The sequence below is a fragment of the Crocuta crocuta genome, unplaced genomic scaffold (genome assembly GCF_008692635.1).
Source record: "Crocuta crocuta isolate KB4526 unplaced genomic scaffold, BGI_CrCroc_1.0 scaffold67, whole genome shotgun sequence".
NCBI lineage: Eukaryota > Metazoa > Chordata > Mammalia > Carnivora > Hyaenidae > Crocuta > Crocuta crocuta.
This window is the reverse complement of record NW_027531896.1, coordinates 676211-691906: the sequence shown is the minus strand read 5'-3', so window position 1 is coordinate 691906 and position 15696 is coordinate 676211. Positions and strand designations below refer to the sequence as shown.

Genomic DNA, 15696 nt, shown 5'->3' with positions numbered 1-15696 from the left:
TCGGTTTCTGTGCCTTATTTTACAGTATTTAATTTTATATAATATATATTATTTATTATAGCATTTTTGATACCTCATATTCAGTTTACACATCTTGAAAGCCGCTCAGTAATTCTCTTATAATTCATAAAAACCACTAGTCTAGAGAATGGCATTTACCGGGGCAACGCTGACTACCAGTCCTATTGCTGCTACTGCTGCTTCTGGTCCATTGGTGGACTACCTATGGATGCTGATCCTGGGCTTCATTATTGCATTTGTCTTGGCATTCTCCGTGGGAGCCAATGATGTAGCAAATTCGTTTGGTACAGCTGTGGGCTCAGGTGTAGTGACCCTCAAGCAAGCCTGCATCCTAGCTAGTATTTTTGAAACCGTGGGCTCCGTCCTACTGGGAGCTAAAGTGAGCGAAACAATCAGGAAGGGCTTGATCGACGTGGAGATGTACAACTCTACCCAACAGCTGTTGATGGCCGGCTCTGTCAGTGCTATGTTTGGTGAGTCCTTTTTCCCTATTACCCCTTGGTGGTGGGTGAGCAAACGGGTAGTTCCATTCTTGTGCTCTCCCTTTCAGATTTTCTTCTCAGAAGGCACTGCATTCCTGAGAATTTTGCCGTTTAATAAAACTTGCCTGTGTTTCAGGTTCTGCTGTGTGGCAACTAGTGGCTTCGTTTTTGAAGCTTCCCATTTCTGGAACCCATTGTATTGTTGGTGCAACCATTGGTTTCTCCCTTGTGGCCAAGGGACAGGAAGGTGTCAAGTGGTCTGAACTGATAAAAATTGGTATGTTTAATTTTAAATGGCTTTTTAATTTTTATTCTTGTCATGTGCGACCAGGCATTATGTGAAATATATGGTGTAAAATGGAGGGATGGAAAGTTTTGAAGATAGAATACTAAAATTTAAAGTGTTTTTTGGCTCCTGATTTTCATCATTTGACATTTTTCTTTTTAATGTGTTCTGTTCCAGTGATGTCTTGGTTCATCTCTCCACTGCTTTCTGGTATTATGTCTGGAATTTTATTCTTCCTTGTTCGTGCATTCATCCTCCGTAAGGTAACCTTTCTCTCCCCTCTTTTATGGCCTTTGATGGGTCACACTGAGTGGTATTCAGACTGCTAGCATTCTTGTAGATGTGATTGATGTGGCCTTGGAAAATTAAAAATTGTCTGTGTTTGGCTATACCTCTTGTATTGTTGCTGAGCTCTCTAAAAGAGGCAAGTTTTTGTTAACCCAGAACTCATTCGGGAAGGGAAAATTGAATGAATATATGATGTGCCAAGAAATAGGAGAGGCTGGAAATGAAAAATAAGGAAATTTATTCAGGGTGGTTTCGTACAGGTGTTTGTAGATTACTGTTTTCTCTAAATCACCATCGTAGGTAAACCATTTTGACTTATAAGCTTCAATAAGTCATAATGTGTCTTGACATAATGCTTTTTTTTTTTTTAGCTAACAGTTCAATTGAGTAGTTTGGGTTTCTGTGCAGTTATTTTTGTAGTGCTGATTACCATAACCAGGCTAAAAGCTTCAGTGGGTGGGGACTCTCTCTTTCACAGTGACTTGACTCTAATTTTCCAGACGGGGTAAAAAGAGCCCGTAAAGGTGTTTTTTTGTTTTTTCCTTTGGACAAAAAAAAAATAAAAATCCCACCCCAATTCCAGATAGTCCTTTTATTTCCTGTCCATTTGAAAATCCCTTTTGAGGAGCCCAATATAATTTCTTTTATCAAGAAGTCTGATTATGGCTCCAAAATAAATGAAGATGACAAAGGATGTTGTCGTTGGACTGAGTTATTTAGAACAAATGCATTTTTCTTAGGAAACAAAGTTGTCCTTTTTCTGAAGTGAATGCTCTTAGCGGCCCATTGTAAGTTTGTAAAATGTTCCTAAACTGTAGAAATCTGAGTGAAGACAGGTAGGTAACTTAGTCCCAAGGGGTAAGAATATACTCAGACCCACTTATTTGATCTAGTTGTAAGCTTCTGTAGGGAACCTTTTGCACCTCTGTGGAAACATTATGGTAAATTGATTCATTAATTGCTCTTTCCTATGGCCTGAGTCTGACAGAATATAGCAACTGAATACTTTGAATACTTGGCAAATTGAAACATTTATAGATTGGTTAGGATTTGAGAGTAAATAGTTCATTGTTACTACTAATGGACTTCCAAGTTTGGTATTTTATTTAGCAAGCAGGATTGATGAGTACCAACCCACCCAATCCCCAGAACTGCTGTAGTATATGATAACATGATGGTTAGGTTCAAAGCTTACCGGTAGTCACAGATCAGGTTTTTCAGTGTTCTTATTAGAGTCATAGAGTACTCCATACCAGAGAATGAGGAGAATTAATAGGATCCTCTGTTATGGATTTCTGCTTTATAAAACTTTAAGTCTTTGTTGATTATTTATTGGGAAGCAGATTGTTCTGATTCTGGAGAGGCTTTGTGTGTCTCCAGATAAGATAAAACTTGTCTTCTTTCTTGGAGGGGAAATGGTGCTCTGATGTACAAAGAGGGATTTTTAGGTGCTCAGTATCTCTCATTTCAGAACTACATGGTAGGTATTTTTCTACCCACAGTTGAGAGCTCAAGTTCAATATACTTCGTAAATATACATTCTTTATGTAGGTATGAGGATGAGAGCATGATCAAGAGTGATTGGAATAGTGTTTAATAAAAACACTGGGTGACTCGGTTGGGCATCCGACTTTGGCTCAGGTCATGATCTCATGGTCTGGGAGTTCAAGCCCTTTAAGCCCTGTGTCAGGCTGTGTGCTGACAGCTTGGGAGCCTAGAGCCTGCTTCAGATTCTGTGTCTTCCTCTCTCTCTCTGTCCGTTCCCACTCATGCGCTGTATTTCTCTTCTTCACACAAATAAACATTAAAAACATTAAAAAACAAACCAATACTGATTTTGAGGACCTTCTTTACCAACCTCCAAGCTCCCCTGTCCTCCCTGTGACTCATCATACACTTGTGTTCAGTCTGTCGGTGAGTTTTTAGATGATGAATGTGAATAGTTTTGATTACTGTTAGATTTAAAATCTCAAAACATCCTTATGCTGGTAACCTTTGGGGGTACTGGCTGTTAAAGTCTGAATATTTGACCATTAAGTTGCTTTTTTCAACCTAAGATCTGTTTTGGAAATTAACATTAAAATTGCTTTGTAAAAATTTTCTGTTTTCTGATGTCTGATCCAAGGGTGTTGGGTAGTCTAGTAGGAAAATCCAGAATGGAGGTGAGTTACTTCTCCTCAAAGGCTAGGCACAATAAAAAAGGAATAGGGGAGAAGGGAAAGTTACTCTGTTTAAATGCTAGTCAGAGAAAATGGGTCTTTGAGCCGTCTCCCTTTTGTTAGGAATCACATTAAATCTAGGACATCTTTTCAAACTCAGAGGAGCTGTTTTTTTCAGAGGGTTATCGGAACATCCAGTATGTAAACAATGAACTATTCTGGTTGAAGATGGAGACTCCCCCTTCTTCCCCCCCCATCTCTTACATTACTGGATGATGAGATATTTACATTATTTCCAGATAAAGTTTCAAGTGTGTTGTTAGATGGGTCATACAGTAATAAAAATTTTATGAAATTGTTAGCCTTGGTTATCTCTTGACCAAGAGGAGTCTGGAGGAAATAAAAGGGAGAAGACCATTCATGTTTTATCTTTTTCGTAGATTTGTGAACTTCGCTTTTTTTTTAGACGATGAGCTTGTGTTTCATAATAATCCATTAGTATCATTTCATGCCCTGCCTTCCCTCCTACCAGTTAATTACTGGTTACCTCAGGGAACACATAATTGGACTATACAGAAAAATAAGACATAGGCTACTTCCTCTCAACTCTAATTAGTTTGATTTGATACCATATTACCAAATAGTATTTGAAAATCTGTTAAGAGAAGTCCCTACATAATGTTTATACATCCCTAATGGGTTTTGCTTTGGGGAGGATCTTACGAATTTATTATGACTTTATTGACTGCCCTTGGAGTGTGTCTGACACTGTTGAGTTATTCCGAGATGCTTAACAGTTCCAGGTATAGAATAGTTCCTAGGTATAGGCTATCACTTTTATTTTGGCCATTTCTCTGTGGCACTTATTTATATTTAATGTATGGATAGGGAAGCTAAAGTTCACTTTTTTAAAAAAGTATTTATTTTGAGAGAGTGGGAGAGAAGGGCAGAAAGAGCGAGAGATGGAATCCCAAGCAGTTCCCAACAGAGCCCAAATTGTGGCTTGATCTCAATGCTGGTGGGGTCATAACCTAACCTGAGCCATATCAAAAGTCCTGATGTTTCACCAGCTGAACCACCCAGGTATCTCATGGGAAGCTAAAATTCGATATGTTTTTCAATGAGGGCCCGTCTCCACTGATTCTGAACGGCATCTTTCCTTTCTCTTTTGTTTTCATCTTTAGCCACTGTCTCCCTCTTCCCAAGTGTTGATTATCCTAGTCAAGAAGCTTTAGGGGTGCCCGGGTGGCTTAGTCGGTTGAGCGTCCGACTTTCGCTTGGGTCATGGTCTCGTGGTTCGTGGGTTCGGGCCCCGCGTCAGGCTCTGTGCTGACTGCCAGCTCAGAGCCTGGAGCCTGTTTCAGTCTGTGACTCCCTCTCTCTGTGACCCTCCCCTGTTCACGCTGTCTCTCTCTCTCTCCTGGAGATAAATAAAACATTAAAACAAAACAAAACAAAAAAAGCTTTAGAAGCACTTTGGATCTTTCTTTTCTTTCCCAAGATTTTCTTTTGAATTGCTATCCAGAGAGCATTAAACCTCTGGAATAACATCTTCAAAGTTTAGCATTCCCATATATTCAAGTTGGTTTTCTCTTTAAGTGGTTAAGCTGGGTGTTTTCCTGTAGAATTAATACACATTTGTTCTAAGTGGAACTCTTTTATTTCCAGTCACACTGGCCTCTTTGCAATTAATTCCTTCAACATTTTGAGTTTTTGCCTCAGGGTTTTTACATTTGTTGATATCTCTGTCTGGAATATTCTCTGCCTCCCCTCACCCCTTCTGTACCCTTACTTAACGTACAAGGCTTGTTGACTTAACAGGTTTGTGTCTTTGTTCCACTGATAATTCCCAGTGTGCCGCCTTCCATCACTGCCTCTTCCTTACCCCTCTTTATTTTCTTCGTAGCATTTATTGGTACTTTACATTATTCTATATTAGAATGTAAATGTTAGTTCTCTGAGGGCAGGAACTTTCTCATTCTCTCCCATATTTTAGTGCCCAGAATGGTGTTTGTTTGGTACAGTCTGTTGAATGAAGAGGTGACTTAGTGTACAATTGATTTTTATCTTAGCTCTTTGGTAAATCATTAATAATGGTGTATTTGTTGATGCCTAGATAAAATGGTTGTTGGCAGGTAATTCTACATGTTTCGGTTTTAAGAAATCTTTGCAGGGATGGTGAGAAATGTCCTAACACCTCATAGTCTGGTTTGTTTTTCATAGTCTATTTCTTGATATCCTTTACAAATGTATAGTACATCTCAGGTGTGTGCTCAGATTTACATCTGGACAATCAGGTACCTTAGAACACTGGGTGTTGAAACTGATTATTTGAGACATTACCAGTCACTGGTATAGGTAACTTTGTTAGAAATAGCACCCCCCAGCCTCCGAAAAAACAAACACAAATTTAAGTTCAGGTAGATGTAAAAAATGAAATCAGCTTTGGTAAGGAGACTTTAAGGAGCAAGGCCAACTGGGCTTTTCCTAATACTATAGAGACCATTAACTGACCTTGTGTAATTCCTGAACCTGTCCTTTTACAAGGTTCTATGGAAATAAGTTAAACACCCCCTCCATTTTTTTTTTAAATTTAAATTTAAGTTAGTTAATATATAACTTTATAACACCTCTTAAGATATTGATCTTAATAATCTTTTATAGACAGATCCCGTTCCTAATGGTTTGCGAGCTTTGCCAGTTTTCTATGCCTGCACAGTTGGAATAAACCTCTTTTCCATCATGTATACTGGAGCACCTTGTAAGTATATATCAAAATATTTAAATGTGAATTTAAAGTTGTTTATAAGACTTGCATTAAATGCCCAATTTACCCCTTTTTGCTTTACAGGGCTGAAATCTCCTAGAAGGTGGCTGGCCTGCGCCCATTTCAGAAGGCTGCAGGCTAGTGTATGCTGAGTTAACCTAGATAGTTTTTCAACCAAAGAGACCTGCTCAGATTCTAAATCACTACAGACCTTTACTCTTTATAGTCTTCACAGGATCCACCGATAATATGATCTTCTCCCTCCCTTTCTCCTATCTGTGCTAAAAAATAACTGGAATTGATACTGACCTCAACTACTGAAGAGTAATTAGTTATATTTGGTCTTCAATAAGCAGTCATTTAGGACTGGTTTGCTGGATATTCTCCTTTTTCTTTCCCAAATGGAGCTACTTTTGTTTTTAAGCACTAAATTTACTTCCCTGAATCTGCTTGAATGAGAAGAGTTGGGATCTTTAACACCTGATCTAAGTGCACTTGGAAGAAGAAATTCATGCAGCTAAGAGGAAAAATAATTTGTGAGGATAAAAATTGAAATGATTACTTTTATTTTCGGACTAAGGCAAAGTATGGATAAAACTATGATCCATGTTTAATTTAGCAACTGAAAAAGATTACTAACTTGTAACTTGTCAGGACAGTACATGCTTTTATCAGTTCAGGTTTGCTGTCTAGGTTCTTTTGACATGATGGTCAGGTCAGTGGCTTTTGATCTTTTGACTGTGACCCGCTGGAAAAAATCCGCTGTATGTTGCTGCCCAAGACATATATGCATGTAGAAACTGAGAGAGAAAGAGAAAGAAAACCAGAATAGAACTTTGAAGCTACTTACCTTTACTATGTGCTATTTTCTCATTTTTTCAAATAATTCTCTTAGCTTCTTTTTAATACTCACTGGAGCCCACTAAATTGGTTTCTGAGTAATGGATTGTAACTTGGTTCTTAAACTTCACTGAAGTAATAAGTCACTGGCCAAAAAAGTATTTTTAAACTTGTCTTTATTCTTGGAATAATTCGGAAAGAAAAGGAACAACTTTATGAGATTATTGATCTTACTTAGGGGATACCAGACTCCTCACCAAATGGTACAGGCAAAGAAAAGCTTGCATGCTACATTTCCAATTATGTTTTAAATTGAGTTCTTCATGCTAAACTAAAAAAGTCTCCTGTGATGCTCTGAGCACTGATGTTTTATCTGGTAGCAGCAGAGCTCATAGTTCAGTGAAATTAGAAACAAACTTAATCATTTTTGAAAAAGGAACGTGGGATATTTTTATTCTGTTCTTTGTGGATCATTTATAAGAAAAATTTCCCCTTCTCTCATTTCCCATTTTTGGCTTGGAACATAGATTTAAATTGAGACAGATATTGATTAAGCTTCATGTATATTTTAGTTTGTGTGACTAACTACAGGGTTAGAATTGATAGGAATTAAAATGGAAAGATAGTCGCTGTAGAACTTTAGTTTTGAAGGGACCACATTTATATCTGATTTTTAAATATTAATCATTTGGGGGCAGGGCAATAGATTTTCCATTTTATAAGTAATTTGTTAGTAATCAGAATAAAGCAAAAGAACTGCAGGTAGCCAAGCTATTTTTGGATGAACTACAGACAATTATAACATCTTATAGGCTTAAATAGAATTCTGTAGTGCTTTGCTTCTGTCCTTAGTATAGCCTAGTGGCTTGAAGCCTGTTGGCATTTAAGTGATAAGCACACATTCGATAACTTCCACAGAGAATTCCATCAGTATGACAAATGTGACTCTTGGCCCCTTTTTTTAAACATTAAAATCTGTACATGCAAACAAAATGTGTGACAGCTACCACCTGGAGGCTAGGGTGTGCAATGCTTCTGTTTTTTTCATAGCTAGTTGCAGATCCTCAGAGTATAGTAGTCCTTGTCTTCTAAGCAAGGAAAGGGAAAAAAATCTAGTTTTTGAAGGAGCTTGGGAGACTTGAATCTAGCAGGCTCAAGTGGAGAGTGGGCCAGAGGTGGAGGTGTGGGTTTCAGTTGACCATTGGATGTTTCTCCTGAATTTGTGTAGTCAGTACAATAAACCATGAGGACCTAAGGCTGGCAGCAGTTATAAAGGGTGATGGGCTGGCTTGGGGGGAACCCCAGAGTCCCCCAAGGAGGGTGTACACGTTGTTGTAGGGGGCTGTTGCCCTGGGGTTTTCAAGATGCACCATTTTATCTCCTAGTGCTGGGCTTTGACAAACTTCCTCTGTGGGGCACCATCCTCATCTCGGTGGGATGTGCAGTTTTCTGTGCCCTTATCGTCTGGTTCTTTGTATGTCCCAGGATGAAGAGAAAAATTGAACGTAAGTAACAAATTGTAGCGGATTGTTCTAACTAGCAATGTGCTTGTTAACTTCTTGTGTATAAAAACTCACTATTTGGGTAGATTGGCAAAGCTAGACGTTTAAATGAGATTTCAGGATATGAGTGTATTCTTCCAAACTAGATTTTTTAATTTTTTGTTTTGAGAGAGAGCGTGTGCATGCACACACACTAGTAGGGGAAGGGGAGAGAGAGGGAGTGAGAATCCCAAGCAGGCTCCGCTGCCAGCGTGGAGTCTGACATTGGGCTTTATGCACATGATCTCACAGATGCGAGATCACGACCTTAGCAGATCTGAGTGGAAGTTGGATGCTTAATCCGCTTAGCCACCCAGGTGCGCCTGTCCAAACTATGCTTCTGTTGATTTGAAATGACTGGAGACCTAGTCATAAGAAATTTTTGACATATGCTGGGAGCAAACTGGGCATTAAAAAATTATTTTTAATATTTTATTTATGTTTGAGAGAGAGACAGAGCACAAATGGGGGAGGGGTGAAGAGGGAGACAGATCTGGAGCAGGCTCCAGGCTCTGAGCTATCAGCACAGAGACCAACGTGGGGCTTGAACTCAGCAAACCGAGATCATGACCTGAGCCGAAGTCGGGTGCTCAGCCGAGCCACCCAAGCACCCTGCAAACTGAGCATTTAATGTATTTAATTTACTGTAGTTAGACATCTGTTGCTTGTGGCAGAAATATACAGAGATGTATCTTACATTATTAATTGGGAGGTGTGAGGAGGTCTTATTGTAAAATAAAAAGTAGGTACAAAATATTTTCAAGGAGAAACATTTATCTGAACTTTGTGTATAATTTCAGATTTAGACCTGCAAAGCTAAGTCATGTATTTATATCTGATTTTAGATTTGGTTAATTCTCAAAATTATAGCACAGATTCTAGAAGTAGACATTTTCCAGTGTTAATGTGAAGGAATCATTTAGATCATTACTATCACACAGCAGTAGAGAATAATTAAATACAATAAATTTTGGTTAGCATCAGTCTTAAATTTAAATCTTGTATTCATTTCCTTAGTGGATAAGAGCTCTTAAAGTAATCTTTTCTGCCCTTTATATCTGCAAATGCTTGGTTAGTGATTTCAAGTTTATTGTTCGGAAGTGGATGGATGCAGACTGCAGAGGCCTTAGGAAGAGTGCTGCGTCATGCAGCTGCACGGAGACGCCTCTGAGAGGTTCTGGCGTGTGCTAGTCTGGTTGTGCCGAGCGCACAGTGGGAACGAGGCTTGCACGACTTTCTGACCTCGTTTTTCCCCCAGTCTGGGAGAAGATGAGACAAGTCTTGCTAATGTTTTACGTCCTAGTCTGTAGCCTGGTTGTGATGTCTGAATGAACATGTAAACATACTGGGTGGGCATTGGTAGGATGGGCAGAAGCTATTCCTGCCTCGTCATGGCATTTAGAGCCATAAGGTAGAGCCATAAGGCACATCTCTGTTTCACAGAGGTGGGAATTTAAGTTGTCATCTTTAGTTGCTTTCATTGAGCTCTGTTGCTCTATTTGAACTCCTGGACTGAAATTTGGGGGCATTTCTTTTTTAAAAAGAACATGAACTAGATGCAGTCTAAATTTTCAGTCTGTCAGCTGGAGCTAAGAATGGTTTTTACCCTTGTAAAACAAAAACCTTTGTCTTGTAAAGGACGAGAATACACAACAGAGCCCGCAAAACCTAAAAAAATATTTTACTGTCTGGTCCTTTACTGAAAAAGCTTGTGACGCCTAAAGCATTACTGATTTCTTCACAAAGGAAAGATAGATCTGACAAATGAAGTAGAAAGGAATATTATCCAGAAATTTCACTGAAAGATATTTTTGATTTTTTTTTTTTTAAAAATGTATTTCTGAGAGAGACAGAGAGAGAGCATGAGCAGGGGAGAGTCAGAGAGGGAGGGAGACACAGAATTCAAAGCAGGCTCCAGGCTCTGAGCTAGCTGTCAGCAGAGCCAAGGCAGGGCTCGAACCTGTGATCTATGAGATCATGACCTGAGCCAAAGTCAGACGCTTAACTGACTGAGCCACCCAGGTGCCCCTGAAATACATTTTTGAGATGAGGGGAAAGGGGAAATGTAGAACAAGTTAGTTTGGTCGAAACCAAACAAAAAAATACCCTTTTTTCCCCTAGGAGAAATAAAGTCTAGTCCTTCTGAAAGTCCCTTAATGGAAAAAAAGAATAGCCTGAAAGAAGACCATGAAGAAACAAAGTTGTCTCTCAGTGATATTGAAGCCAGGAATCCTGTTTCTGAGGTAGGATCTGCCACTGTGCCTCTCCGGGCTGTGGTGGAGGAGAGAACAGTCTCATTCAAACTTGGAGACTTGGAGGAAGCTCCCGAGCGAGAGAGGCTTCCCAGCGTGGACCTGAAAGAGGAAACCAGCATCGACAGCGCCATGAATGGTGAGTGGGGTTTCTTCAGTGGGGAAAATGAGTTTTACTTTGTTCTCTATACTGGTGAGGAGGCTCACTGTTTGCACCTGATGCTCTTTGTATTTAATGTGACTGTTTTTGGTCTTGGCCAGGGGCAGTGCAGCTGCCTAATGGGAACCTCGTTCAGTTCAATCAAGCCGTCAGTAACCAGATAAACTCCAGTGGCCACTATCAGTATCACACCGTGCATAAAGATTCTGGCTTATACAAAGAGCTGCTCCATAAATTACATCTTGCCAAGGTGGGAGACTGCATGGGAGACTCTGGCGACAAACCCCTGAGGCGCAATAATAGCTATACTTCCTACACCATGGCAATTTGTGGCATGCCTCTGGATTCGTTCCGTGCCAAAGAAGGTGAACAGAAAGGGGAAGAAATGGAGAAGCTGACATGGCCTAATGCAGAGAGCAAGAAGCGAATTCGAATGGATAGTTACACCAGTTACTGCAATGCTGTGTCTGATATTCACTCGGCATCCGAGATGGACATGAGTGTCAAGGCAGAGATGGGTCTGGGTGACAGAAAAGGAAGTAGCAGCTCTTTAGAAGAATGGTGTGACCAGGATAAACCAGAGGTGTCTCTGCTCTTCCAGTTCCTGCAGATCCTCACAGCCTGCTTTGGGTCATTTGCTCATGGTGGAAATGATGTCAGGTCAGTTGACTCGGAATCTCAGCTTCGCTCTTTCTTTTTTTTTCCTTCCTCTCTCTTTCTTTTGCAAGCTCATGCAGGGGAAGGCCAGGGAGAGGGAGAATCCCAAGCAGGCTTCTGGGCGGTCAGGGCGCAGAGCCTGACGCAGAACTCAAACTCAGGAACTGTGAAATCATGACCTGAGCCAGAATCAAGAGTCAGACACTTAGGGGCTCCTGGGTGGCTCAGTTGAGTGTCTGCCTTCAGCAGTCATGATCTTGTGGTCTGTGGGTGTGAGCCCTGCGTCAGGCTCCGTGCTGACAGCTCAGAGCCTGGAGCCTGCTTCAGATTCTGTGTCTCCCTCTGTCTCAAAAGTAAATAAAAACATTTAAAATTTTTTGATTAAAAAAAAAGAGCTGGACACTTAACTAAGCCACCCAAGCACTCCTACCACTCTTTCTATTTTTATATCACCTTATCCATTTTATAAGGCTCTGCTTGTGATTGTGCTGCTTATACCATCCCATTGGACACTAAATCTAGAAAGGATGAAGTGAGGAGTTATTGACTTAATAAAACAGGCAGTAAAGTTTTTTTCTTTAGAGAGAGTACAAAGAATGGTGTTGTCTACTTAGATAGGATCCAGTTCTTTGATAGTAAATTCTCTGAACGTAAGATGAAAAACTTAATCACTGCCCCTAGGGAATGAGTTTGTAGGTTGTTAGCCTGAGTTCTGTGGTTTGTAAACTGGCCATGGGAATCTGAGTTGTTTTAGGTTTCCTGCTGGAAGATAGGCCACCAAATGCATGGGATTCTTCTCTGAAGAGCAGCTTTTACTTTCTTCTGTGTGTTCTGTTTATTTCATTTCAGATGAGCTTAACAGCTTTGCTTTGAATAATCTAATAGGTCATTTAGCAAATCGGGTCTTTCCGAATTCTTCTAGTTCTGACTGAAAAATCATCTTTATCTTCTTTTTTTCAGCAATGCCATTGGTCCTCTAGTTGCTTTGTATCTGGTTTATGACACGGGAGATGTTTCTTCAAAAGTGGCAACACCGATATGGCTTCTGCTCTATGGTGGAGTTGGTATTTGTATTGGTCTGTGGGTTTGGGGAAGGAGAGTTATCCAGACCATGGGGAAAGATCTGACACCGATCACACCTTCTAGGTAAGTTGGTAAAGCAGGTCTTAGAAAGCCTAATGCTCATTTTCTTAAGGTGCATAGTACCATGTAGTGTTACCACACAACTCTTCAGCTAAAGTAACTCAAGCTTGTATAAGTTCCTGATGTTAACTCTCAGTGTGTGAACTTTTAGATTTTACGTATTGTCTGGCCCTTAAACATAATTTTGGTCAAATATTCATCTCCAGTGGCTTCTTAGTATAACTTTTCTGAGAAAGGTGTGTGTGGAGTGAATAGCTGTGTATACTTATCCTTCATTTGTCTTGGGAGCTGAGACTGAGGTTTATTAAATTCTTCAAAATAAAAGTGCAAACGGTAATAATGGGCTACCAGAAAACCTTACAACCTCAAAACGTTAGAGAAGAGGGAAGAGAGCCTCATGTATTTATCTATTGAAAAAAATTTTTTTAAATATTTTATTTATTTTTGAGTGTGAGTGGGGGAGGAACAGAGAAAGGGGAACAGAAGATCCAAAGCAGGCTTGCTCTGTGCTGGCACAGCAAGCCTGATGCAGGGCTTGAACTTACAGACTGAGATCATGACCTGAGCTGATGGCAAACAGAACCAACTGAGCCACCTGGGCGCCCCGAGAGCCTGATTTAGAGTATATTTCAGGAGCTGTAGCAAATTAAAGATTGTTATTGAAGGTTTTGTCATAGAGTAGAGCACAGTAAGATTGTGTTAACTTTGAGGTAATGTTAGCTTATTAAAAAATCAATTTTTATTCTTGACAAGTAATCTTATATTTACAGTGGCTTCAGTATTGAACTGGCATCTGCCCTCACTGTGGTAATTGCGTCAAATATTGGTCTTCCCATCAGTACAACACATTGTAAAGTAAGTAAAGTAAACATATTGGGTCTATTGAATGGCTCTAGTAATACGGAGAGGGTTTTTGTTAAGTGTGAAACTGTGGTTTAGAAAGTTTTATATAGTTGGAGTCTTGAAGAGTTCACAAGTTTAGGACAAGTGACTGTAAGAATGTAAAGGCTTACGTGTTATAATTTTTTGGGTCTAGTACTCTTACGTAAGCAAATGATGTATGTTTTCCCCAGATGATGTAAAAGCCCTTTTGGTATTACTTAGCAAGTCCGTGAGGCTTGTTGAAGGGTTGAAGGGCAGTATATTTATAGAAAGAAGATATCCAGAGCCTCTCCGAATTGAAGTATGGAGAAACTTGTTGAATTCTAACTTTGTTTGATGGCCATGCATTAACTGTGGGAAGAGGACGAAACTGCTTCTTTAAGGCAGTTTAAGTTCGTTGATCTTAAAAAGGTAGAGTTTATCAGTCATTCAGGATATCTCCAGGTGACTGGCTGTGAGGTCATATCTGCCTCCCTCTGAAATGATATTTGGAAAACCTAAAACTTACTAAAGTAGTTCTATATACATACGTGTGTGTGTGTGTATATATATATACATTTTTTTTTTTTAATTTAAGTTTATTTACTTTGTGGTGGGGGGTGGGGGAACAGAACCCAAAGCGGGTTCTGTGCTGCCAGTGCAGAGCCCAGCAAGGGGCTCAGACTCAAAGACTGCAAGATCATGACCTGAGGCCAAGATCGAGTTGGACGCTTAACCAACTGAGCCACCCAGGAACCCAAAGTAGTTCAATATTATTAAAAGCAGTTCCTTATTAAAGTAGTTGATTAAATTCCAGTAGCTCAGAAGAGAAAAAGGAAGTGTTTTCCAATTTTACCCCAATTAGCACAGACCTAACAATTAGATTTTTATATTGTCTTTGTCTTTCTGTTAGTAATCTTATTACAACTGGTCTTTCATGGGATCGGCCTCATCCAGCAGTCTGGGGCTCCTTCCCTACATAAATAAGGTCATGTGTTTATTACCAAAATGCCTTTGACCTTTACTAACCAGTTTCCTTGATCCCTTTCTCTGCTAGGTGGGTTCTGTTGTATCTGTTGGCTGGCTCCGATCCAAAAAGGCTGTTGATTGGCGACTCTTCCGCAACATTTTTATGGCTTGGTTTGTTACAGTCCCCATTTCTGGCGTTATCAGTGCTGCTATTATGGCAGTCTTCAAATATGTCATCCTCAGCGTGTGAAGCTGTTTGAGATTAAACTTCCTGTCAATGTTTGGGGCCACCTTACACATTCCTGCTCCTTTGAAGAATGATCACAGTATTACAGAAGACTGACAAGAGTCTTTTTAAAGTTTGGGAGCTGTGGGAGGGAAGTGTTACTTGTGCTATAATTGCTTTTGTGCTAAATATGACTTGTCTCAAAATTAGCTATGTAAAATAGCCAGGTTTCCACTGGTTCCTATTAAGGTCCCTTTTCCTTCTGGGCTGTGAATTCCTGTACATAATTCTCTACTTTTTGTATCAGGCTTCAATTCCATTATGTTTTAATGTCTCTGAAGATAACTTGTGATTTTTTTTTTTTTTTTTTTTTTTTTAAACCATTCAGAGCCATTTGACCAGTGTGCTCTGCTTTGGTAGTTTCACCAGCTTCTGCCCTAACATGCACAGGGACTTAACAACAGAAACATAACTGAAGCTTCCCTTGTAGTCTCTTAGAGAAATAGAGCCATTTGTATTCTGCCCTCCTGTCCGGTAGTGGCAGGTTCCTTGGCATATGTGGGAACTTCTTATAGGGATGAGGTTCTTTGGACACAGTGAAGATTTAAGTAGTAACTTCTTTGCAAGCAATTCATTGACTATTATTGCTAAAAAGAAGTAGGAAGAAAAAGCCTTCTGGCAGTCTTGGTTATTTCTTTAAGATTTCTGGCATTGTGGGATGGATGAATGAAGTGGAATATGAACTTTGGGCAAGTTAAATGGGACAGCCTTCCATGTTCATCTGTCTACCTCTTAACTGAATAAAAAAGCCTACACTTTTTAGAAAATTTTGTTCTCATGGTTTTTGTTTATATTTGAAGCATCTGGGCTCCAAATCAGTTAACCCTATGCCATTCTTAGGAGAGTGTGAATGTCTTAAACGAGAACTACTGACCAACTTAAACTTCCCCACTCCTTCCTGTTAAGTTTCTTGTGATCCCAGAATATACATGACATAACTCCATAGGCGTTGTTATAAGTATTTGACATTTTAACTTTCTTCTC

The 15696-nt window shown here is 39.7% G+C and overlaps 1 protein-coding gene across 1 annotated transcript; it reads left to right on the top strand.

The window, feature by feature from the left end:
- The first annotated feature begins 6 nt into the window (after positions 1-6).
- On the top strand, positions 7-15479 carry SLC20A1 (solute carrier family 20 member 1). The gene is made up of 10 exons (XM_077773410.1): positions 7-494; positions 640-780; positions 967-1052; positions 5901-5997; positions 8229-8348; positions 10506-10775; positions 10898-11456; positions 12414-12599; positions 13367-13451; positions 14515-15479. Exons 1-10 carry the CDS (start codon positions 149-151, stop codon positions 14674-14676), a joined length of 2052 nt encoding a protein of 683 aa, XP_077629536.1. The 5' UTR covers positions 7-148; the 3' UTR covers positions 14677-15479.
- The last annotated feature ends 217 nt before the right edge of the window (positions 15480-15696 follow it).